The sequence below is a fragment of the Schistocerca cancellata genome, chromosome 4 (assembly GCF_023864275.1).
Source record: "Schistocerca cancellata isolate TAMUIC-IGC-003103 chromosome 4, iqSchCanc2.1, whole genome shotgun sequence".
NCBI lineage: Eukaryota > Metazoa > Arthropoda > Insecta > Orthoptera > Acrididae > Schistocerca > Schistocerca cancellata.
Genome location: NC_064629.1, coordinates 169,503,448 through 169,530,503, shown reverse-complemented (window position 1 = coordinate 169,530,503; position 27,056 = coordinate 169,503,448). Strand labels below are relative to the sequence as shown.

The 27,056-nt window shown below is 37.3% G+C and overlaps 1 protein-coding gene across 4 annotated transcripts in view; it reads left to right on the top strand.

Moving 5' to 3' along the window:
- LOC126183433 (DDB1- and CUL4-associated factor 7) overlaps positions 1–27,056 on the top strand; it is a 131,324-nt gene that overhangs the window by 58,905 nt on the left and 45,363 nt on the right. For 2 of the 4 annotated variants that reach the window (XM_049925416.1, XM_049925414.1), the window contains exons 3-4: positions 4,523–4,664; positions 22,982–23,086. In XM_049925416.1, the coding sequence (XP_049781373.1) occupies positions 4,523–4,664; positions 22,982–23,086 (247 nt within the window). Of the gene's footprint in view, positions 1–4,522; positions 4,665–21,397; positions 22,520–22,981; positions 23,087–27,056 lie in introns of those variants that run through there. The other 2 variants (XM_049925415.1, XM_049925417.1) reach the window with 2 other exon arrangements.

Sequence of the window (27,056 nt, the reverse complement as noted above, 5' to 3'; positions counted from 1 at the left end):
ATAAGTTAAATGTCATTTGTGGGAAGCAGTGCGAGGAAAAAGAAAGAAAAGAAAAAAAACAGGTTTGTGGTGAAAAAATTTGTGGCTTTTGCTCCACGATAATGCACCTGCTCATCCTTTGTTGCTTGTTTGTGAATTTGTGGTGAAAAACAACACTGTAATGATACTCCAGCCTCCATATTTTCCAGATATGGACCCATGTGACTCGTTTCTGTTTACCAAAAATAAAGATAACCTTAAAGGATCATTTACAAGCTTAGATGAGACAATAAGTGCATCACTGAAAGAGCTAAGTGCTGTCTCAGAGATAAAGAGTTCCAGAAATGTTTCAGGGATTTGAAGAAGTGCTGGCATAAGTGTTGGGAAGTACCACAGCTCCATGTTCTGAAAGGATTGGCTAAACACAGTTGGTGGTGGCTTGTTTGTTGCTGTTATAAGTATTTTATCTTGTAGCAAAATAGAAATAGATAGTTTCTGTGAGTTAGTATAGGCAAAGGTCATTCTTGGCAACTGGAATAAAATAATAATTGGATCCTTTTACTGACCTCACAACTCGGATGATACAATTGCTGAAAGGTTCATAGAAAATTTGAAAATTTCAAACACGTACCTGACTCGTACAGTTATAGTTTGTGGCGACTTTAATTTACCCTTGATATGTTGACAAAAATACATGTTTAAATCTGGAGGTATGCATAAAACATCATCAGAAATTGTGCTAAATGCATTCTCTGAAAATTATTTCAACAAGTTACTTTATGAGCCCACATGAATAGTAAACGGTTGTGAAAACACGCTTGACCTCTTACCAACAAATAATCCTGAGCTAATAACAAGCATCAAAACGGATACAAGGATTGGAGAACAGAGGGTTGTTGTTGTGAGATTGAATATTGTAACCCCATATCCTCCAAAAATAAATGAAAAATATACCTGTTCAAAAAAGCAGATAAAAATTCACTTGATGCTTCCTGAGAGACAGTCTCCACTCCTTCCAAATTAACCATGTAAGTTTAGACCAGATGTGGCTTGAATTCAGAGAAATAGTATCAGCAGCAATAGACAGATTTATACCAAATAAATTAACAAGCCATGTAGCTGATCCCCCTTGGTACACAAAACGGGTCAGAAAACTGTCGCAGAAACAATGAAAAAAACATGCTAAATTTAAACAAACACAACATCTTTGAGATTGGCTATCTTTTACAGAAGCTTGAAATTTAGTACGGACTTCAATGCGAGGTGCTTATAATAGTTTCCACAAGAAACTTCGTCTCGAAACCTGACAGAAATTTCAAAAAGATTCTGGTCATATGTAAAGTGTTGTAGTAACAAGACACACATCAGTGCCTTCTTTGCATGATAGCAATGGAATTACTATCAACAACAGTGTTACCAAAGCAGAGCTACTAAACACAGCCCTCCAAAATTCCTTCACCAAAGAAGACAAAGTAAATATTCCAAACTTCGAATCAAGAACAGCTGCCAACATGAGTAACTTAGAAGTAGATAGCCTTGGAGCAGTGAAGCAAGTTAAATCACTTAGTGAAATCAAGTGTTCTGGTCTAGTCTGTGTACCCATTGGTTTCATTTTAGAGTATACTGATGCAATAGCTTGATACTTAATAATCATATGCAACCGATTGCTTGACGAAAAAGTGGGAAGTTGCAAAAGTCACACCAATATTCAAGAAAGGTAGTAGGAGTAAACCACTAAATTAGGGGCCCATATCATTAACGTCAATACGCAACAAGATTTTGGAGCATACATTGTGTTCGAACATTACGAATTACCTTGAAGAGAACAGTCTATTGACACACAGTCAACATCGTCTTGTGAAACGCAAGTGGCTCTTTACACACACAGTGTTTCGTGCTATTGACAAGGGATTTCAAATTGGCAATTGACCCTAAATAATGGAAAGTGTGAGGTCATCCACATGAGTGCTAAAAGGAATCTGTTGAACTTCAGTTACATGATAAATCAGTCAAATCTGAAGGTCATAAATTCAACTAAATACCTAGGAATTACAATTACATACAACTTAAATTGAAAAGAATTCATAGAAAATGTTGTGGGGAAGGCAAACCAAAGACTGAGTTTTATCGGCAGAACTGTTAGAAGATGCAACAGATCCACTGAAAAGATTGCCTACACTATGCTTGTCTGTCCTATTGTGGAGTACTACTGCATGGTGTGGGATCATTACCAAATATGATTAATGGAGTACATCAAGAAAGTTCAAGAAAGGGCACCGTGTTTTGTGTTATCGAGAAATAGGGGAGAGAGTATCACTGACATGATACAAGATTTGGGGTGGACATAATTAAAACAAAGGTGGTGTGTGTGTGTGTGTGTGTGTGTGTGTGTGTGTGTAATCTTCCCGCAAATTTCAATCACCAACTTTTTGCTCCAAATGCAAAAATATTTTGATGGCACAAACCTACATAGGAAGAAACAATTATCATAGTAAAATAAGGGAAATCAGAGCTTGCATAGAAGGATATTGGTGTTTGTTTTTTCCACTCTCTGTTCGAGATTGGAATAATAGAGAATTATTGCGAAGGTGGTTTGATGAACCCTCTGCCAGGTACTAAAGTGTGATTTGCAGAGTATCGATGTAGATGTATATTACCTAATGGTGATTAGGAGATAACATTAATGTAGATGAATGAATAAAATTATTTTTAAAAAAATGAAAATACCCAAAACTTTTTAAACACACTTCTTATTTACATATCACCAAACCTTATTGACAATAAAGGAGATACATTTTAATTTCCATTTATGTGTTGCTAGGTATACTGGCTAAGTGTTCATTGAAGACATTCTCAATAGATAAAACTTCAATTTATTTTAGTCAACATGGCTTTTGTTAATAATGTCTTGCTCCTATGCTGAATTGCATTTGGCTAACCATTATTATTATTGTTGTTGTTGTTGTTGTTGTTCTTAGGTTGTATCTATAAAGCCTAGTGTACACAATGACACTAGGTTGCAGGCAACTGCGCTACTGGCCACTGCGCATGCGCGCCGCGCGTTTGCGCAACTCGTTGGTGAAACTAAACACTTTCGGCGTGTTCCAACTTTGGCGACACTAGTTGCATGAATTTTGAGGTTATGTGTGTTTGTTGAGTGTAGACAAACTGAAATATGAAGTGGGAAACTGAAAATAATGTTCGCTTTTTGGATATCTATGCTTTGATAGGTGTTTGTGGGATTTCAGTGATACTGATTACCAGAATAAGCAACATATTGCTGAGACCGTCGTGTGCGATCATAACATAGATGGTTTGACAATATCATATTTGCAGGGCAAAATTTATTAAGTTAGGAGTACATATACAATTGAATTAAGAAAAATACAAGCAAGTGTAATCCTAGCTGTGGCAATGCTCTCGTCTACAAGACTAAAATCCCATCATTTGAGTTGGCCAGCTCTTTGTTAAGGAATATTGTTGACAGGAGGGAAGGCTATACAAATTCAAGAAGCTGCATTCTTTATTCAATATTCATCTATCTAAAACATTGCTGCAGTGCACTCCATTCACATATTTTAGAATTTTGAAATATTGCCACTGTACAGATCTATCTTCTTAATGCGGCCTGCTTCGAATAATTATTGTTGCTAATGTTAATAAGTATTACTGTTAATGTTAATAATTATTGGTGTTAATGAAATAGCGTCATCACCAACTAGAACCGTATCTTATAGCATGCCGAGTCTTCTCGATTGTAATGCACACAATATGATATGCAATTTCAGTTCTGGTGACAGTACTTCATGTATAACAGTACCTTTATTCCTTATTTCATAATTAACTCTATTTAGAACAAATGTGAACAGTTCTGGTGACATTCTAAGATAATTAAAAGAACTTCTTGGATATTCCATTAAAAATTATTTCAGCAGTGATGCTGAGCAACTGAACTGACGTCTTTTCTTCATCCAGTCACGAATCGAAACAAGTTTCTTATTTTTTTCCTTAAGCAGCGATTCCATGCAACAAGCTTTAACTCCTTCACAACTTGTGCGACATGCAGCTGCCAAAACTTTCATTTCAGACACGACTCAGGGACCGACAAAACGAAGAAACTGAAGTGTGCACTGGTGTCGCCCTGTCTACAGTCATATATGAAACCACTAGCGTGCAACTCATTCCACACAATGAGTGGCGCAACCCAATGTCATCATGTAAACTAGGCTTAACTCTTCAGCTGATTGATTGCTGTTATGAACCTTCATGGTAAATTAAAACTTCATGCCCCACTGGAACTGGAACTTGGACTCTTGCCTTTGACAGGCAATTTTCCTACCAACTATGCTGTTTAGAAACAACTTACTACTGACCTTCATTACTAGGCAGCTCGGTCAGTAAGATTAATGCCTGCAAAAGGCAAGGGTCCAAGTTCGAATACCAGTGTGAAACAGTTTTACTCTTTTGGAAAGTTTCTCCAATTGTTGTCATTATATTAATATTATTATTTTTATTGTTATCAGTAAGCATGTCCATGTTGCAGATTGGCTCTCGGAAGCTTCGTGGAGGAATACAATAATAAAGTACAAATAGTTTCCTTAGATGAAGATACCTCAGAATTTAGTGCAAAAAGTACCTTCGACCATCCATATCCAACAACAAAAATAATGTGGATACCAGACAGTGTAAGTGGCAATTTTCTGTTAAGAAATTTTCCTTGTTCATTTTCTTCTTTGATTGTTTCCTAACTTCTGCATTGGACAGAGCTTTTTCATACTACAGTGTTGTTGTCACACACACACACACACACACACACACACACACACACACACACACACACACTCACTAACTCAATAGTTTTCAACAGACAACGTGGTATTTGTGTAGAAATGTTTGGCTACACTTGCATTGCCATCAACTTTGCTGCATTGTGGCTGGAGTAAGAGGCTATTTTGAAGTATCACTCGACATTATTGCAGATTCTGCATGCTGTTGCATATAGTTGCTGACATATTGCCGAGGGTTGTCGGTGTTGTCCACCAAGGGTGCAGAATATTTCATATTGCAGGGCAATATCTATCTCCTTCTTTGTGTGCAATTGCTTCCTTCATGTTGTCCCCTTTGTTCTCTACTTCTGTCACTGACAGTGCTGCAGTCATGCATCTGAGTGAAAACAACAATATCGTTTTTCTTTTGTTTGAAAGTTTTCACATGCACTTATAGTGACATGTTTTTTAGTTGTTTGTAGTTGTGAGTTTGTTGTGTAGAGCAGTGGAGAAGTGAACAAATGAGAGAACTATGAATTTTGTAAATGTGGTTCATCTATAGCCAGAGCTATGTGACGATGAAATTAACATATACAAAGATTGTAATCCGAAAGAGCAATTGGCAAGCTGATGCTGATGAGATTGGAATGGTGCTTGATCAAGCATATAAAGATTTCTGAAGTCTTTGACTCTGTGCCAACTATGGGGCAAAAGAGTTACAAAGAAGGAGTGAAATGGTGGGTAGCTGTTTATGCAAGTGTTTGGCATTTGATACCTTTAGTTTCATACTGTCTTGAGACCTACCTGAAGCAGGAATTCATAGTGCAAACAGTGGCATGCACTGGTGAACAAGAATGAAATAACAATAAAAATTGTATTCATATTTCAAACCTTAATTACCGTGGAACACTAAGGGGGGGGGGGGGGGGGGATGTTACGTTGTTACTAAACCATTGTAAATATTACTACTAAAAATTTTATTCAAAGGTTATCATAATTTACGGTTTATGCACTAGTTAATTACAACAATAAGGTCTCCAGTAGTATTTCATGTACAAAATGAGTTTTCAATGTCATTTTAACACCCTATACAGACAATACTAGATTGGCAGGAGCCATGGGTTGGTACCAACTCCAATCATAAATTTTATGAGAGTTTAGTAATCTTTGGTTAGCGAAATCTTTCAGTCCTTCTACCAAAGCATTGTGTGCATTTGGTACCATATACCTTACTGATTAATACTGAACTTTAAATAGATACATTAAACTTATGTAAGAATCACCAATAGTTAAAATCAGAAGGGTGTTCACCTGTCATGTTATAACTGGCATACACTCTCTTATATTTGTATCAGTTTTCGGACAAGTTGCTTATATGAGATATTAGAAATTGTGTTCAGACATTCTGGGCTAATTTTGGAACAGGGATGTACCCAGCACCATTTCACTAGTTAAATTATCTGAAACATTTCACTTGCTTAAAAAAGAACGCATCCACACACCCATAGTTCTCTTGTTCTTTCTAACATGATTCGTTGTTTGATCTAAAAGTGATAGAGCCACATCCACTTCCTCTAGCTCACATTTGTCCATTTTGTGCCAGTAGTATGGTGCCTTGCAAACACTTCTGGCCCAGAAATCTATTGCTGTAAATATTTCTGGGCAATAGTGGTAGGTAACATTGTAGTACATGTGGCTGCAATGTGGCCAGACAACATGTATTATCAGCAGTATGCAATTTTTATGGCCCATGTAACCATACTTTAAGGTGCAGTGTAGTGGTTAAGGGACTGGACTGTTGTTTGGGATTAGTTAGGTTCAAATTCCCCATCTGGCCATTCAGATTAAGTTTTCTGTGTCATTCAACATCGATACACCTTAGACTCCTAGCTCGACAATCGTGGATTTCATTGAAATTTTATGTCAACATTCACACGTGACCCCAGTGAACATTCGTAAAGTTTAATGTTAGATGCAGCAATATGGGCTAAATTTTGCAACCCATATTCAGCTAGAAAATTTCAGGCAAAATTTCCTGAAAAAATGTGCACCCAAATAAACCTTCAAAATTGGCCTTCGTATATCTCGAGGACTAAAGGTATGACGAACGTGAAACTTGGCATGTAGTAACCTAAAAACACAAGATTCCCAAATATAATGTTCCATTTATGCACCTCTTTCCAATACTGAATAAATTAAGTGCAAAGCCGAAAATTTTATAAAAAGTTAAAACTATGGTATTTTGACATGATTTTGTAAAAAACTGTGTTGTATAAAACTTTCCAAACAGGACTCATTAGAAAAGTAGTGGTTCAACTGCAATAAAATTGTAGTTGATAATCCAATGTGGGCTAACAGTGCTAGATAATTTGAATTAGTTCTAAAATCATTGCAAAAAAAGATCAACTTCATTTTCTTGTATCTTGTAGCGTAGACACATGCTGAATGTGAAACTTAATATGCAGTAGGTCAGTAGCACAAGGACATGAAATGCAAAATTTCACTCACTTACTATTTTGCAGTAGTTCTACAAATTCATCGATAAAAGGATGATTTTTTGTAAAATGGTGAAAATAGGGTATATTTGACACTTTTTTACAAATACCGTTTTTATTAAACCGTAAAAACCAGTGTAACTCAAAACAATGTGTGTTAAGCCCTCCCAGAACATAGGGTTTATTTCCAACATGGACTACCAGTGATAGTTTGAGCTAAATGAGTCAAACTAGCTGGAAAAATCATGCTGCGAATAAAGTTTTAATTTTTACTTCTCAAATCTTGCTGATTAAAGGCATGATAAACATGAAACTGTGGACAAAACAACTTAACAACATAAGGTTTTCCACTATAAAATATCATTCACATACAGCTTACTAAATTTCTACAAAATCAGTCCAAACTCGATTTTCATGAAAATTACAAGCATAGATAACATTCAGTTTGCTTATAGAAAATCTGTTTTCCATAATTGATTTTAAACTAATCACAGCTGGAAAGGGCATGTTCTTTTGAATTAGACTGCTTTTTAAGGTTTAATAGAAAATGGTATTTGTAAAAGGAGTGTCAAAATATACCCTGCTTTCACCTTTTCACAAAAATCATCACTTACTGTAGAGTTTGTAGACTATTGGAAAATAGTAAGTGAATGAAATTTTGTATTCCACATCCTTGTGCTGCCAACATATTGCATATTATGTTTAATGTGAAGCATGAGTTTACTCTGAGATACGAGAATACGAAGTTCACATTTTTTTCATGCTACGATTTTCACACCCAACTCTGATTCAAATTATCTAGCATTGTTAGCCTGCACAGGATAATCAAATACACTTTCTTTGCAGTTAAAATCATTGTCTTTCTAATCAGTCCAGTTTGGAAAGTTTTATAGGACAGTTTTTTTGCAAGATCAGGTCTATAAAATCTCAAACTTTGCATTTAATGTATTCAGTATTGGAAAGTGGTACATAAATGGAACTTTATATTTGAGAATCTTGTGTTGTTAGGGTACTACATGCCAAGTTTCACATTCATCATTCCTTTAGTCCCTAAGATATAAGAAGCCAAACTTTGAAAGTTTTTTTGGACACAGATTTTTCCAGGCAATTTTGCCTGAAGTGTTCTGGCTGAATATGGGTTATACAATTCTTCTTCTTCTTCTTCTTCTTCTTATCATTATGTACAAGATGACCAAATTTAATTTCTTTCAACAAAATATTGCCCGATATGTAACAGCCCAGACACCAGAAATTCATGTTCGCTCTGCGCAAAGCTGCACGTGAAGTCAAACAAGTGACTATATCTCAGCCAGTACTGCTTTTACCAGTGTTAGTTGGGGACATGTGTGAATGTTCACATAAAATTTCATCGAAATCCATGATGGTTGAGCAAGAAATATTCCGCAATTAGGTGATTTGTCATGAAATGACCCTTAAGACAGTTGCCAAACTGGTTCCATTGAGGACACGACATACTTGTCGCTGTAGCCCCTTCAGTCTTAATTCGTAGACTCTCTATTTGTCTTTGGGTTGTGAGACCATTATCTATCCTTTCATGATAATATATGGAAATAACACATTTGAGCCATAACCTGTCCTTTCATGGTACTGTATGAAAATAATGCATTAGACCAGTTCGTGTAGCTACATGATGTTGGGTTTATCTTATTCCGATTCGTACATGTGTTTCTTAAAAGTGCACTCTGTACTAATTACTTCCTTGTCTTGATGCAGTAATTAGGAAATTATTATAAACACTAAAAGAATGGTCATATTTCTATAATTGTTCTATTGCCTGGCAGGAATTACATTTGCCACAGTGGGTTTAGTGCTTTAATGGAATTGAACTGAATTGAATTGAATGAGAATAACTTGCTAGAGGCAGTGTACTGTTACAGCATAGAGGTAAGTGAGCACAAGTGTATGTGGTTTACAAAGAAAATGGTTTCATGTTATCAGTATTTGCTGTGCCATTCAATTGTCACAATATTTTCATAAACATAACCCAAATTAACAGCTGACTCTGTTGAGTGAGAGTTATAAAAGGCATCTCAAACAGATCACATAATAAATAATACTATTTAATAGTTAAAATTAATATCTTGTCATTTGGGAGTGACTATCCATTCAAGCATATCAAAATTTTGTATATATAAATGAATGTGGGAAAAAATTGCTTAAACAGTTTAAAGCTTTTATTTTCTAAAGTGTTTCTTTAGATAAGAGCATATCTTTAACATTTGAATTTCTGTTAATATTTACCATATTTACCCAGTTATAAGAAGAGTTGTTTTTCCCAAATTGGTCATTTGAAAAATACAAGGTCATCTTACATTTGCAGATGAGACTACTGCTGCTGAGGTCACTGTTTCCGTGTTGTGTAATCGATTAAGCAAAGGTTCTGTATACCAAAACAGCAATTCCTGTCAGTTTAGCACAAAAAACATAATAAAAATTATGTGTTTTTAGATATCCTTAATACGTTGTTTCACTGAAGACGCATAATTTCGTAATACTCAAGTGCAAATAAAAAATACAACATATCAAGTACGGCATACCTCATGCTTCGTAAGCAATGAAATCAAGATGAAAACTGCCGGATTTGTTTCTGTTTGCCAATCATAGATCAAGACATGTCAGCTCAACAGCCAGTCATATCATATAGAACGTTACATATGCAGCATGAATAAAATGAAGGTACTTTAAATCTGTCTTTGCAACTACAAGAAAATGTGTATTTTGTCACCAAATGTATTTCGTTTTGGTTCAAATGGCTCTGAGCAGTACGGGACTTAACGTCTGAGGTCATCAGTCCCCTAGAACTTAGAACTACTTAAACCTAACTAACCTAAGGACATCACACACATCCATGCCCGAGGCAGGATTCGAACCTGCGACCGTAGTGGTCACGCGGTTCCAGACTGTAGCGCCTAGAACCTCTCGGCCACTCCGGCCAGCTATTTTGTTTTATTGAAATAAAACATCATCAGTGATCTGTAATAAAAGACATTAACAATGTAGCTTGCTTACTAGATTGAAAAACAATTAGTTCCAAATGATGCCAGTTTTACTTAAAGTATTTTATGACCAATTTTCACTCTCATCAGGAAAACACTGTCTGGTCGCATCTTTTCTTGAGATATTCCTTCGTTTGGCGCTGTTGAGTCCAGCCTGAAACTACATTGCTTTGTAGAAATGTGAATTTCTTGATTAAAACACAGTGCATTGCAATTTGGGAATAGGGGCTGGACTAACTATGCCAAATGAATAAATACCTTGAGAAAACAAGCAAGCATGTGATTATTTCTGGTGTGAGTGAAAATTGGACATAAAACACGTTAAGTAAAGTCGACATTATTTGTAAGGAACTACTTTTTGATCTAGAAAGCAAGCCAAATTGTAAATATATTTCACTGATGGTGTTTTATTTTATTAAAATGAAATGATTTGGTGACAAAATATGCATTTTCTTGTGGTTGCAAAGATGGATTTAAAATACCTTCAGTATATGGCCACACAAATGAAATTAATGTTTCAAATTAATATATAAACAGTGTTGTAAACAGCAAACCTATGCCTTCACAAACTGTAGTTAGGCAGGAACCTAGTAGCACAACTCATGAGCAGCAATGAAAATTACGTTCTTGCTTGTCAAGAATACTTGGCTGTTTATTTCTGAATATGTTGCAGTTTCCATCGTTCATGGGTGGAGCCCTTAAAACTACCACAGATCTACAGTGTTGCTGATGTTCAAGATTGGCTACAGTGTTACTCCAAAGTTGTAAGATTTCTGCCAATTCAGCTGTAGGAAGCTGAAAGGACACAGTCTTGTTGACATTCAGTAGGCTTATTTTGTCAGTGCTGTAAGAATTGTAAATTGTAGCAATCAGCAATGGAGGCAAATTAACAGCTACAGTACTTCAGTGCAACACACTTATGTATTGTACGGTTGATAGTAAAAAAAGTGATGGGGCAATATCACAGCCACTACAAAGTCCTGTACGGCACTGATGCAAATGAACCCAAACATACTATTTTCCTGGATTATATTGAGAACACATGGAAGAGGAATTATTACTTGAAATTTATTGTAAGTCAAAAGAGATATAAAGAAAAGAAAGACAAACCACAGAGGACATATCTGAATGAGATGAAAATCAGTGAATACGATTTACATGTATGAACAAAAAATGATTACAATTTCAGAAAAACTGGATGATTTATTCAAGCGAAAGGGCTTTGCAAATTGAACAAGTCAATAACGCATTGGTAGATCTCTAGTCCTTATGCAAGTAGTTATTTGGCTTGGCATTGATTGATAGATGCAATTTTGTCATATGATGACATGTTGGAGACCGTGGCTGTTTTTGAAGACAAATGTTGATGGTGTTAGGACAGCAACCAGCCACAAATTTACTTTGAGTTCCTTTATTCAAAGGAAACCGTTACCGGTTTCGAATCGTTGCGATTCATCATCAGACGGTTTACATGCTTTCTTTCTGACATTTGGTGTGTTTTTTATAGATTAATTGTCCTAAAATATAAATAAAACATAATTACAAACACGCCACACACGGATGGTTGCGTTGCAGATTTTCATTGCATGTGACTTACGTGAAACGTCGGTTTCGAGTGATTGTTTCCATAACGTTCATCCAATCGATGTAAATGCATTTCCACTGCATCCTCGTTGTTGCACACGTAATAGTTTTCACTGTACACTTTAGATTTGTCGCTGAGATCATTCCACCAAAACATGTGGTGCATGGTTGGAATGATCTCAGCGACAAATCTAAAGTGTACAGTGAAAACTATTACGTGTGCAACAACGAGGATGCAGTGGAAATGCATTTACATCGATTGGATGAACGTTATGGAAACAATCACTCGAAACCGACGTTTCACGTAAGTCACATGCAATGAAAATCTGCAACGCAACCATCCGTGTGTGGCGTGTTTGTAATTATGTTTTATTTATATTTTAGGACAATTAATCTATAAAAAACACACCAAATGTCAGAAAGAAAGCATGTAAACCGTCTGATGATGAATCGCAACGATTCGAAACCGGTAACGGTTTCCTTTGAATAAAGGAACTCAAAGTAAATTTGTGGCTGGTTGCTGTCCTAACACCATCAACATTTGATTGATAGAGTTGTTGGATGTCCTCCTGGGGATACCATGCCAAAGTCTTTCCAATTGGCATGTTAGATTGTCAAAATCCCAAGATTGATGGAGGGTCCAGCATGTAATGCTCCAAACATTCTCAGCTGGAGAGAGATCCAGCGACCTACCTGGCCAAAGTAGGGTTTAGCAAGCAGAAAGACAGGCAGTAGTAACTCTTGCTCTGTGTGAGTGCGCATTATCTTGCTGAGATATAAGCCCAGAATGACTTGCCATGAAGAACAATAAAATAGGATGTAGACTATTGTCAATGTACCGCTGTGCTGTAGAGGTGTCACAGGTGACGGCCAGGGGGAGGGGGGTTCCTGCTATGAAAGTAAATGGCACCCTAGACAATCACTCCAGGTTGTTTGGCCATGTGGTGTACGACCACTGTCCAGGGCATCTCCAGACATGTCTTTGCTGGTCATTGGGTGTCAGTTTGAGACAGGACTCATCAATGAAGACAATTCTGCTCCAGTCAATGAGATTGCATGCTGAATACGTGTCTGGAGATGCGCCTGACATCAGTGGGATATCAACCTGACTGTCACTCCCCATATGGCTAGATGACCTGGAATGATGGTCTGGGGTGGCATGTCATTTTATAGCAGGACCCCTTTTGTTGCTATCCGCAACATCCTTACAGCACAGTGGTACGTTGATGATATTCTATGCCCCATTTTGTTATCATTCATAGCAAGCCATCCTGGGCTTACATTTCAGCAAGATAATGTCCGCCCAACACAACAAGAGTTTCTACCACTTGTCTTTCCAAACCCTACTTTGGCCAGCAAGGTTGCCAGATCTCTCCCCAACTGAAAACTTTAGGAATATTATGGGCTGGGCCCTCCATCAATATCGGGATTTTGATGATCTAACACACCAATTTGGAATGAGATCCCTCAGGAGGACATCCAACGACTCTAAGAATCAATGCCAAGCCAAATAACTGCTTGCTCAAGGGCCAGAGGTGGACCAGCGCATCATTGACTTGTTCAATTTGTGAAGCTCTTTCTCTTGAATAAATCACACAATTTTTCTGAAATTGCGATCATTTGTTTGTAGTTGTTGTTGTATAATAAATTCCTACAAAGTTTAACAGAATGATGAATTTTGTCAAAGGCTGATTTTTCAGTCAATGCAGCAGCTGAAGCGAGAACATTGACGCTTTTTTATGATTGTACAATTTAATTGGGTTGAGGAGAGACTACTCTCAGCAACTCGGTGATTTAATTTGGCTTAACACACTATTTGAACACCATTCAGAAGTAACTACTGTGAAATACCTCAGGTCACTAAGCCTTAGTTTTTGAAAAAATAGATAATCATAACACATACAATTTTGTATTATTGTTCAGGCAGTATCCTCCTGAACTTTTGTATGGAGAGTATGTTGGGCAATAAATACCATGAAAACAATCAAAACTTGAGACATTCTGCACTTTGCACGTAGCATAAAAGACACTTCGATGCATTTTATCTCTCTGGAAGTAATTAAGAGATACATCCAAGATACCAATTGAGGGCAAAGTTAACGAGTTTTCAAAAAATGCTAAACATATCTATTTCTGGCCCACTTTTACAAAACAGTCTTCTGAAAACACATTTCAATCATTTTCATTCAAAAGACCAAGTCCTAAACCACTTAAAAACTATATTTGGTTTTCAATCCCAGCATATAAGCCCCTAAAAAAAAGACTAGGTGGAGGTGCATCGAAAATGGGTCTGTATTTTCCTGCTACGCAGATTAAATCTGACAACTTTTATTATGTTATAAAATTGTTTTGTTGTCTTTGAGGCAGCCAATATCAGTTTTTTGCTATAATTACAGGATCAAACTGGTTACAAACTTCACAATCTAACTGTGCGTTATGAAGGTGATGGCGATTATGGTAGTAAAATTGTTACACAACAGTTGCAGCACACATTGTATAAATAGCCTCTAGGTCTGTCACAGTGTGTAAATTTCGGTGAAGTTCACAACAGTCTTCCTGACATTTTTTGGAATGGATTCATGTTATAGAGAATGATTAGTATGTATTTTTATTGTATAATGCTATTGATACGCTAGTTTAATTCTGGTTTAAGGTGTAACATACTGTGTGGTGGCATAGTTTGTGGTTAATGTGAAGTAGTAGTGTTCATACGAAAAATTGACATTTGTATAAGTGTCAGAGGCCAAAGCTAAAGGAGATCTCATTTAGGATCCCAATCTTATATTTACTTCAAACTACTTGAATCTCTTGTGTTGCAAAACGAAGTATGGTTTTTAGGTGCTTTACAACGTGGTATTTCGAATGAAAATAATTTGAAAGGGCTTTCAGAAGATCCCTTTTTTGTAAAAGTGGGCCAGATATAGCTATTTTTGGCATTTTAGAAGAATCGCCAATTTTGCCCTCAGTTTGTAAATAATTGGAAAGCATTGGGAGAATGAAATTTTGTATTCTAAGACCTTGTATTGGTAAGTTGTTATGTGCAAAGTTTCAGGTTTATCTCACAGTTAATTCTAGAGATATAAAAAGTTAAAGTTCACGTCCCCCTCCAGCATATATTTCTTTCAGCCGACTTTGGTTCAAATTATCCATAGGCTAATAGCTCAGGAAATCTCGTTTTATTATTTCACTTAAGAGAGCACAGAAAGTTGTACACAGTGGTCAAGTTTTATTTCTTACAAAAAAACATTGTGTTTCAAAGTTGAAAGTTGCCGAAAACTCACAGCTGCACTATGGGGTCAAACAAATGTCTGTCTATCCAGAAGTATTGAATTAATGATTGTGAAACTTTACCAATGTTCATGGGAAACATGTGCAAATGTTCAAACAAAATTTCAGCAAAATTCATGATGGTCATGTGGGTACTTTTCCAAAATTAGAGCATTTGGCATATAATGGCCTTGCTACATTGTCAGTGTCAGTAATTTATTCATCCAATGATCATTTTTCAGTGATATAAGATCTGTCAGCTTCATACAAGGAAAACATAAGCATGTATGCAGACACACAAATATAAATTTGTTCAATGAGGGTAGGGCAGGACAGGACAGGTAGTAGGCCATGGCCTCATGGAAGGAAACATCCCAGTATTTGTCTGAAGTGATTTAGGAAAATTATGGAAAACCTAAATCGGGATGGTCAGACAGCATGAGCCTCCATTCTCCTGATCCAGAAGCATGTGTCTTAAGAAATACACCACCTCAGTCAATTACACCTAACATACAATTCTCTCACATTTGTACATTCTAGGAACAGATTAGCCTAATTTATGACTGTGTCATTGCACTTCTAAAGGAATAGAATTTTACAGTATTGGAGGTTGGGGCACAGTGCAATGATAGATAAATTAAGATCATGATATTGAAGATTCCAGTAAATATTTGGGAGCTAGGTGTTAAAAACACATCACAGCAATATCCCTTTCTAAATATGATGTAGTTGAAACATATTGCTGTTTTTCCTGCATAAGTTCACATGGTTTGGAAGGCTGGACTATAAAGCAATTGTGCAGCCATCAAAGGGAAGCTCTGTGATAATCATTGACTCTACCAATTAGTGGTTGCTGTGGAGTATATCAGTTGCAACTGGCAGAATGTAATATTTTCTGAGAAATCAGTATTTTCTACCACAAATAATGGTTCAGTGCAAGTGTATAGGCCTCATGATGTCAGTTTCAACTTCAAATATATCTGCAAGTCATCTCACTGTAACTGTGTGTCTGTGGCAGTTTGGGGCTGAAAGTGTTCCTGTGTACTTAAGATGCTTTGCAGGCCAGATGGACAACTTGATGCTGACCAGTATACTTGTAATATGGATAATATTATGATTGTATCAGTGTGACAACTATATCCCAAGGGATTACTCTGTTTCCTGCAGGGTCATTGTGCAGCACAAATGTCAGCTATGACGCTGCAGTGGTTTGCAGAACGGAATGAGATTTTCACTCTGCAGTGGAGTGTGCACTGATATGAAACTTCCTGGCAGATTAAAACTGTGTGCCGGACCGAGACTCGAACTCGGGACCTTTGCAAAGGTCCTGAGTTCGAGTCTCGGCCCGGCACACAGTTTTAATCTGCCAGGAAGTTTCAGAATGGGATTTCTCTTATTGACTGGTACTCCCCTGCACCAAATCTCAGCTCCACAGAATATGCATGAGTGGACATGAAACAGATCATACAAGAAAACTGGTGTGATTGTGTGCCAAGAACCCGCGAAGAAACTGGGATGTAGCCCTAGCTGTCTGGAAGGAGGTAGCAGAAAATGAAAGAATTGGCTCGTTTCATAGACTCATTTCCGCATAGGATGCATCTGGTCATCGAAGTGCAAGACATTTGCATGGAATATTACTGTTAAAGAAACTTCATGCTGTGCCCTTTTTAGGATTGAAAAAATTGCTGAAAGTGGGACTTGCCCAGAATCCTGATATTTTATAGTTGCGTATAAGTCTGTTGATTAAGTCACTGAACTACAAAGTCACTATACTGAGTTCTGTGATATTTAGGTATTTCTTACTGGTGTTCCGCCCTTGATTCCACCTTCCAACTCCAAGTGCCTTTTCCATGTCCGAACTCCTAGGAACTACGTGGAGCTGATTTTATTGTGAGTTTTTAGAGTGTACGTGCTTGATGACGAGTGCTGATAAGGTGTAATGCTTCGTTCACACCCAGTTACAAATGTCCTTCACTTTTGTGAGTTGTACTGTGCATTCTGGACTGTGATGGGCCCCTGAGTAATGTGGCAGACGATTCAAATTTGAACCACTATCACTTTTTGTGCTAGTCAGATGTACATGGCTGAAAATGAAACACAATATCATTCATTCTTGTGCATTAAACACTTCTGAACAAAATGTTAATGTCCACATATTTATTAAAATTTGAACCATTCTAAGCAGGTATCAGTATCTTGAGACTATATCTGGAGAGAATATTTTGCTCAGTATGTATTTTTTTGCTGGGATTAGTCTTGGTTATCAGCACAAGAATACCAGAATTCTTGTAATGGTGCTCTAGTCTTCCCAACATTTTTTGGTCTGTTGCAGGGATCACATTCAAGAATATTTGTGTCTTGGCTATCATTATGTTTGTTCTGTTTTGGTATTAATTGCATCATTTTCACAGTTCCCAAATAATAAATAATCTTTCTGTTTCGTTATTATTATTACTCTCTTCACTATGGAATGACTACACAGTTCCCCTTGCTAGTGGTTTTATACAACAGTCGACTATTTCTTCAAAATGTGTACCATTCTTCCAACAGAGTTCTTCTTCTTGAACTTCCCCTTGCTCTCATTCTCGACTGTATACAACACACACTTATTTTTCTGCACATTACATTAGCAGTATTTTGTTTCCTCCAAACCCAGTGAATAACTGGGTTTGTCTTTTTAAGTTATTACAAATGGCCACTAGATGGCACTGTCAAGACATGACATTACTATTGCTTTAAAATTTGTCATTTTTTGTTGCTAAAACAATGACAGATCAGAAATTGCCTGAGTAGTTTGTTTGCATTGAGCATTTCAAAAAACAGTGTTACAGAGAAATGGAAATTTCATCTGAATGTTTTCATGGAATGACCTTTTATAATTTTCATAAAGCCCTATATCAGCATCAGTGCCTTGGCTCACTGTGTTCAGCTTATAAATGTAGAAGGACAGTTGTAATAGAATGTACAAAATTTAGGACAGAAGTCCACTCACCCAGGCCCGCATCTCGTGGTCGTGCGGTAGCGTTCTCGCTTCCCACGCCCGGGTTCCCGGGTTCGATTCCCGGCGGGGTCAGGGATTTTCTCTGCCTCGTGATGGCTGGGTGTTGTGTGCTGTCCTTAGGTTAGTTAGGTTTAAGTAGTTCTAAGTTCTAGGGGACTTATGACCACAGCAGTTGAGTCCCATAGTGCTCAGAGCCATTTGAACTCACCCAGGGCTTTCCAATGAAACTTCTACAGTGTAGTTGAAACAACCTGGGTAATGTGGGGGTCTGCCCCCATATTTTCAAAGCCCTGAAGAGGGACAGCTGTTGTGACTGTCAATTTGCTACAGACTAAGAGGTACACGACTGGGTATAGGTGCATGACTAGGTTGATCATTTTTCCATTAGGCTGTTGGTTGTCTTGTCTCACAGTGGGATAAGTGTATTAACAGTTATGTTGATTACTTATGAAATAGTAAACAGTTTACTTACTTTTTCCATCTATTTCATTTTCATTTGTTTGCTCCTGATATGTTCAATATCTTGCCAAACTTCATTCTTTGTGGAAATATACCACTTTCATTGCTCATGTTCATTATTGTTATTGGAACTCAAGTTATTTCAGACTGCTGGGGTGATTCAATTTCAACGTGCTTTTTTTTTTTTTTTTTTTTTTTTTTTTTTTTTTTTTTTTTTTTTTTTTTTTTTACTCTCTGGAGGGTTTACTGTACCTTTTCAATGTCTACATTGACAGAGTGTTTGAACTGATGTTTCGATTAGGAGTCGCAACTCCAGATTGTCACTGTTACTATTTCTCTAAGTAAGACATGGGGCAATATGTTCAAAATTGTAGTTGTTATGATCTAATAAAATCTTTCTACACCCTATAAATACCTCTGCCGCATTAGTGGGCAAGAAACCCATTCTAAATACTTCCTCAGAATAGATATCATTTTAAACTAATCACATTCTGACTGTATGTTGTTGTCATCAAAATATAATTTTTAGTACTGTCTTCATCTAGTATGTAGGTTAAATCTGTAACCTGTTAAAATGGATTCATTATGCCTCATGGTCTTAAACAAAGCCACAGCTGATCACCTGCTCTATTTCTCATATATGTGACTTGCTTTTTTCCATGCATTTAGCTGACAAATCCCATATCATTGTAATAATGATCCAGTGATGTATAAATTACTATACAATACTATTCTGGTTATGAAGCTGATTTCTGTAAAATCTATTTGTGTTTTTGTACTTTATTTTTGCACTACTGCTCTTCTGAAATAATTTTAAGCTTCCATTTCAATGGCAATAGGTGGAACGATAATGAAATTGTGTGTGGCTTTCCATACTATATATTTCACAGTTGTGCCACAAATTGAAACAATAATGAATTCCTTATTGAGCCAAATAAGTTGTGCATAATGCTGCACACCAGTATTGGCAGAGAGTGCCCACACAAAAAAAAGTTGATGTGGAACTCAGTGAATCAATGAAGATAACAACTAGCTCACTGATACTGACCCCCCCACCCACCCCCCACCCCACAACCTGTGGGTTGTGCCAATATCCAACCACCAAACATCAGACACAAATCTGCAATGAAAAAGGAGTGGAAGGAGATATGAAACCAGTGCGATCTCCCTATTCATTCTCATTTACACACAAAGGATCGGACTCACTCTAAAACCACCCAAGTTTAGAAATTTCTGAGGAGAAAAGGAACTGGCAGGAGCACTGGTAAAGTAACATCCTGCACAATGGATTCCTTATTGCTGACGTGGCCATAAACGTTCATGGTTTTGACCTTCCAAGATTCTGGAGGAGCTTAAATAGAATAGATACGGGAATGGGTTGCTACAAATCTTGGTTACAAAATGGGATCTTGCAAGTGGTCCTTTCTGTGAGTGTGGTGGAATTAAAACTGTGGACCATGTTATAAAATGTGTAATTTTGGTTTCAAAGGAGGACGAATTGGACATCCACAGTGACTCTGGAGAAGACCTCCAGTGGCAGAGTAATTTTCAGTGTGCCATTTGACTGTAGTATGTATAGCATACATCTTAGCTCATTAGTAAACTTTGGCTTATTATTATTATTATTATTATTCCAGAATGAGATTTTCACTCTGCAGCGGAGTGTGCGTTGATGTGACACTTCCTGGTAGATTAAAACTGTGCGCTGGACCGAGACTCGAACTCGGGACCTTTGCATTAGGAAGGTAGGAGATGAGGTACTGGTAGAAGTAAAGCCATGAGGATGGGGTGCAAGTCGTGCTTGGGTAACTCAGATGGTAGAGCTAATTTTTTTCAAATGTTATTTGGTTCATTGTGATTTGTGTTTTATACTTTGTTATGTATTATTTCTCATTAGGCATTTTTTTGTTTAAATTGTCTTCATCATGTCAAATGAATACCCAAGATTAAATGAACTGTCAGTTGCCAACTATTTCATAAGGCCCTGTTTGTTTAAATCTACTTTTGACTGTGGAATATTTCATTACAATTCACCAGCATTTTGAAGAAAAACCATGTTGTACTACTTAACCTCTCCTCTCTCTCTCTCTCTCTCTCTCTCTCTCTCTCTCTCTCTCTCTCTCTCTCTTTTTTACTAATGTAGCAAAAATGAGACACAAATATAAAATTCATGAAGTATTAAAAGCACCTTTTGTGCTACATTATGTTGTTTTAGCAAGCCAAACTGACATGCAACGTGGCTGTCTTGTGTGTGGGGGTGTCCTTTTTACCGTCTGCTGCTTCAGTTTCTCTTCCTGAGGGAGTGCTTAGAAGTTCACAACTTGTTATATCTCATCAATACTTGTTATATATATTGATTCCAGCTATCCACAGTTTAAGACAACACTTACCCAAGTATCACAATGTGCTTAGAGCTCATATTAAATCGAAATAGTAAGTGGTGTGTATGGAGTCCTTAGAAGGCAGAGATACAGAAACATGAACAGTTTACACGTTTATTCAGAACACATGTTGCATTAGCACTAACACTGTGCCATACTCATTGTTGCTGTTTCAGCCATAATCTTATGACCAGCACATTGTGAGCCAGGAAGGACTATCTTTTCCTAAGATCAACAGCTTGCTAAAAAAGCTTGTTCCATGACAGCTAGCAGGCAGTGACCCAGCTGCCAAAAGCTTTCCGTAATTTGCATCCACTTGTACTAATGTAAGCTAGATATTAGCATTTCAGTGGCTGGCAAGTGCTGCAGACAGCTGCAGTAACAGTTTTCTTCTTTTTCAACATTTAAAAATTTATTATCTCTTTATCATTAGCACTTACAGCTTGTGCATCATCGAAGAACAGTAATAAAAACAAGAAAACTGTCACCTGCAGTAAGTAATAAAACATATGCATGTTGCACGTATCACAACTATTTCATAAAGTGCTCCAGAATGAGTCTCTTACTCTGCAGCATAGTGTGCACCATTTTGAAACTTCCTGCTTGATTTTGTCTCCCATTCTGAAACACAATTTTAATGTTCCAGCAAGTTTCAGGGTAGTTCTCAGTATGTTCTAGAGTAAAAGATTTCTTCTGGAAACAGTCTCAGGGGCTGTGGCTAAGCTGTTTCCTGTGCAGTACCCTTCTTCCAGGAGTGTTAGTCCAGCAAAATATACATGAGAGCTTCTGTGAAGTGTGGAAAGTAGGAGAGTGATAAGCAGAAGTGAAGATAAGGCAAGAGTTATGCCTCAATAGGTCAGCCAGTAAGAGCATAGGCAACAAAAGGCATGCTTCCAGTGTGGCACACTGTTTTAAATTACCTGGAAGTGTTAATAAAAATTCTGTTCTAAAACCATCATTCTCTGACTTTTGAGTAGCTGATAGATGTCCAATTATAGTTCCTCATTTTTATATCAGGAACTTTTCTGTAGTAATTATCTGAATCTACTGGTGCCCAACTTTAAAGACAAAAGGGTCTTACACTAGACATTTTGGAGAAGTGGGATATTGAATATGTTGACAATCCTATGTTATTCACAAAACTTTTACTAACTAGTCATCATATAATATTTGCTGAACAGTCTAAATTGGCAGAGGCTTGAAGACAGACCCAAGCAATCATTCTTTAACCTTGTGGTCATAACTGAGATAAGGCTATCTGACATTGCTAGTAGTGTAACTGTGTACTGTGGTGCTCAACTTGAGTTCACTAGAATGTGTGTAGCTACACAGTTAGGTAAGGGTGCTGCCACTCAGTGTCCAGCTTTGTACCAGAAATAATGGAAGTAAGTCAATGGAAAGCAAACCCATGCACCAGATTGAATCCATGAAGGAAGATCTAGTACTCAGATCTTCTGCAAGTATTTTCTGATGCTGAATTAGCCAGGGCAGGCCCACAGGAGTGATGGTCTCCTGGTGTTCCAGAGAAGCATTTACTGCAGAATGTGATACATGTAGGAGAGTTTTGTCTGTAAGTTCCAGCAGGATTTCTGAGTGGTCTTGAGCAAGGACACTTCAGTGTACCTTCTAAATAATTGTTGCCACACTCCTTTACATTGAATTTCAATTCCTTTGGTGGCACTGTATCAGTTGTGTTATTTCCTTGTTGTTATCCTATTGTGTGTTGTCTGTAATTCAGTTTTCCTTTCGTGCCTCTTCTGAATGTGCACCTTTAATCCTTCAAACATTGGTGATTAATTCTGTGCAATATTGTCAGTGGTATTAATTAAATTAATAAAACTAGTCCATTAAAATGATGACTGATAGATTTTTTTATACTAGTTAATGCTGTACTACCATTTAATGAACTAGGCAAATTATGTTTAAGTGGTGGTGGAGATATTAACCTTTAACTCAAAAAGTATGGACTACCCTACACTAAGTTGTCTTCATTTAATTTTTTCTTTTCTAAAGATGTATTTGTTTTCCACAGAAAGGTGTTTTTCCAGACCTGCTTGCGACAAGTGGTGACTACCTCCGTGTTTGGCGTGCAGGAGAACCAGAAACAAGGCTAGAATGTGTGCTGAACAATGTAAGAGTGAGTGTGGTGTTGACAACACCTTCCAGTATTTGTTGCTGTATTCACCAGTTTTTACCCCATCACATTAATCACTGTTACTAATTTTTCTGTGACTTTTATTACAATGCATCAATAAACCTGGGTCTTTCATAGCTCAGTTGTCTAATTGCGATTGCTTTTGCACAGACTGTAAATATCAACATGTGAGTATTCTGCATGTGTATTTATATTCTCTTTTAATGCTTTCATTTAAAAGCTTCATAAATATTTTCAAGAAAGTTACTTCACAATTTCTCAGTTATAAATTAACAATTCATATTTCTCTGAAGAATGATCCACACTGAGAAGGAATGTCGGTGATGTGACAACTTTTGAATCTATTATGATGTTACAAATCTGGGGCAGTTTGTTGTTAAGTGTGCACAAGTATTTATCAGCAAGAAATTGAATGGATTTTACAGAAACGGTATCCTAAAGCTAATTCGGTAAAAGATCTTTAATTTGTGGAAGCTACCAACATGTCAAACGTTGAGTCTCTCTGCATCAGTGTGTTCATGGACACTAGTCGAGTAATTCACAGGCCCTAGTGATGCTAACTTCATTTCTATGAAGACTGATGTGTATTACCGTTTCCTCAATTTAAAACTGAAATTTTATTGATTAGTCAGCTCAAGACTCTGAAACAGAACTAGTGTCACTCGGTTAAATAGAAAAGTATGGTCTGAAAAATCATGGTTTAATTGCTGAGTTATATGTCAAGCAACTGTTTTTTAACTAGTTTTAAGCTTGGAATGAAACATCGTTGGATTCCTGTGTCCCAATATTAGATTAAAAATTAAAATGATTTGTGAACAGTCAATGCCATGAAATAATGGCATCATTATGGGGCTTCACTATTTTGTATTTATTCATGGCCATTGTGCATGTACCTGATGCTTTACCAGAGTTAATGGTTGGTGGTTGGAACAATGTGTGGCACATGGAGTCTCTTTTAGCTCTGTGTTTGTGTTGACCCCATGCACCATGGTAACACGTTACAGTAACTAATCAGCATGCAAGCTGAAATACTGTGTAAAGGATGTGACAGGTTGTCATTAATTACAGTACATGACCGTAGTTGAAATGAAATTCAATCAATGTTCAGTTTATTTCATCCAAATACAGTTTTAGAACAGTAAATGTTCAGTGGTGGAGCAGATGCAATATTTCACTAAGTCTGTTCACATGGAAGCATAGGACTTATTTCAATAATAGTGTCAAAAGTTCATCACAGCCTACACCCCACTTAAGTTCCCCACACTGTCTCAGAAATAACACATGTCCAACAGCAACGATCCACCTGTAATTTTGAGGTTGTGCCAGTAGCTAAAAGCATTAGTATTTCGTTGGTATGCCCTGAAATGACGAAGTCTAAAACCTGTGACTCTGAAATTTCTGTAACTGTTGGTTTCATTTAATAATGGTAAGTCCAGATGACTTATGCTTACAAAAATCTCTTAAGTATGAGACTGATTTGATGAAAATGTAAATACCTGCACCCTCAACTTGCCGTCCAATGTGCGACACGTGTCATGTTCATGACATCAAAAACTAGAGGGGCCCCTACTTCCATGTTTCAGAAATAAACTCCCCACCACTCATCAGAAAATTGATTCATTCTGCTCACAAACTGCATTTTTGGTATGCTTATTACAAATTACATTCTATAGAAAAATTTTGTTCTGGTCACCAGTGTGAAAACTGGTTTGATGCAGCCCTCCTTGGTTATCCATCCTGTGTGAGCATCTTAATTTCTACATAACCTGTGGAACCTATGTGCATCTTGAACATACTTACTGTAGTAAAGCCTTGCTCTTCCTCTACGCTTTTTACCCCCCCCCCCCGCCCCCCCCCCCACACACACACACACACACACACACACACACACACTTTCCTCCATTATCAAACTGATGATTCCTTAATGCCTCAGGATGTGTTCTGTCAACGGATCCCATCTTTTAGTTGAGTTGTGCTGTCAGTGCAAGAGCTCTTCACTTTGCAAATCTGAAGTCAGATTTGAATGAGACACATGGGGAACTAGTATGGTGTCACTATAATGTTAACCAATGAGCGTACCATGTATGAAGATATGGTAGTCAGTATGCCCAATATTATGCCTCCCCACAAATAACACCTGGTCCACCAAAACAATCATGTTTGACAATGTTGGTGGGTGCATTACATGTTCCCACCTCTTGCCATTTGAGAATACATCCAGAATCACCACTCGGAGTGAATCTGCTGTCATCCGAGAACAACACGTGAGCCCATTCCTCATTGATCTAGTCCCTGTGCTGTTGGCAGCATTACAAACAGCGCAACCAATGTGTGGGTGGGGTGTCAACAGAACACAACGTACAGGTCGATGGACAAAGTGATCAACCCCAAGCAGTCACTGTGCCACTGTTGAGTGTGAGATTGCGTGTCCTGCAGTCCTGTTAAATGTGGTTGCAATTGAACCCTCTGTTTGATATGGATCCTTTCGTGCGTGTTGTACAATGGGAACAAGCCGAGATGGTGTTTGTGTATGGCCAGGCTGCTGTAGGTGAACATGGTCTGCCAACTCCTCTCTTTCGGGCAGCAGTGCCTTTGGTTTGGAATACTCCCTATGCACATGAAACAATAGCACATCCCCCATCTGTTTTTCATCCTTTTCTAAAATATTGTCTTTTACTTCACTTCGGCTGCTTAAAAATAATAAAAAATAAATACATAAAAATATGTACCATGATACTCACAATGGAGTGCTGATTCTAGTGACACCAAACACTTAAATCCAAGCTATTTATTTATTATACAATAGATTTTTAAAAAATTTTTGCCGTCACCACATAGTCTTGAGAAAAGAAGTCACTAATTATCAATACATAAAAATACATGAGATATTCACCTCGTAGAATTTTCCTGTCTGTTTTAGCTGGTGTCCATACAATTACAATTTGTTGATTAATTATGATTTTTTAGAATCCTTAATTGAATCTTATGTCAAAATAGTCCTAGATATATACTATCCACTACTCACATTTAATCTATACTTCGCTCATGTTCTTTTTGTGTGCATTGGTTTAATGTTCTGTGCCAATTAATCATTAGGCTTTATTATTAGAAGAAAGCATCTGAAAGCTAGTTAATGATGTGTGCATATGATGTATGTACACTTATTTTGTGCCGCTTGAAGAGCATAATCCATTCACACCTTGCTGAGTATTGTACATTATAATAATCATTATTATTATTGTTGTTGTTGTTACTAATGTTTTAATAAATTGCATATTTCATCAGCTATGCTCAATCATAACTCCTAAACTACAAATAGGGCATATTGGGCACATGTCTCATTAAATCAGGCTGTAAACATAGGAACTCCTAATTTCTCAATATCAAGTTAGTGGCCATAACTGCCCTCCCTACCAGAAAAATCCTGGGTCTGCACACTCTGCCTTAACTGCTCACAGCATCTACATCACCATTGGGCACCTACTCTGAGTGTGCCTTTTGATGGCTGTCACTCATCAAGTACCCTTCTGTGTCTGGTCTTCTGTCTTTTTCCTACCGGGAGTGCATCCTGCCCACTCTTGGGTTGTGCTCAAAAGCCTCGTCTCAGTGTTGCGTAAGAGAGCTCGTACAAATACTATAATGTGCTAGGCCCCACTTTAGGAGACTTGCTTTGGAGTGATGCTCTTTCAAAGCTGACCACACTCCACTTTAAGCTGAGGTGGAGTTAATAGTTCTCGCTTGCTCTAAGGAAGCTATTTCTTGATTTTTAGGCTTTGGTATGCCATATAGTGGTTGTTGTTCAGAAGCGAAGGACTTCATTCTCTCTTTGGTGGCTGGTCTCCTTTACTCTTAAATTATTAGCATTCTGGCAGAACTATAAGTTTGCTATACTCACAAGAGCTACAACTTTTGTAGGTCATGTTTTGTTTTAACATGACTCTCAATGTTTCAT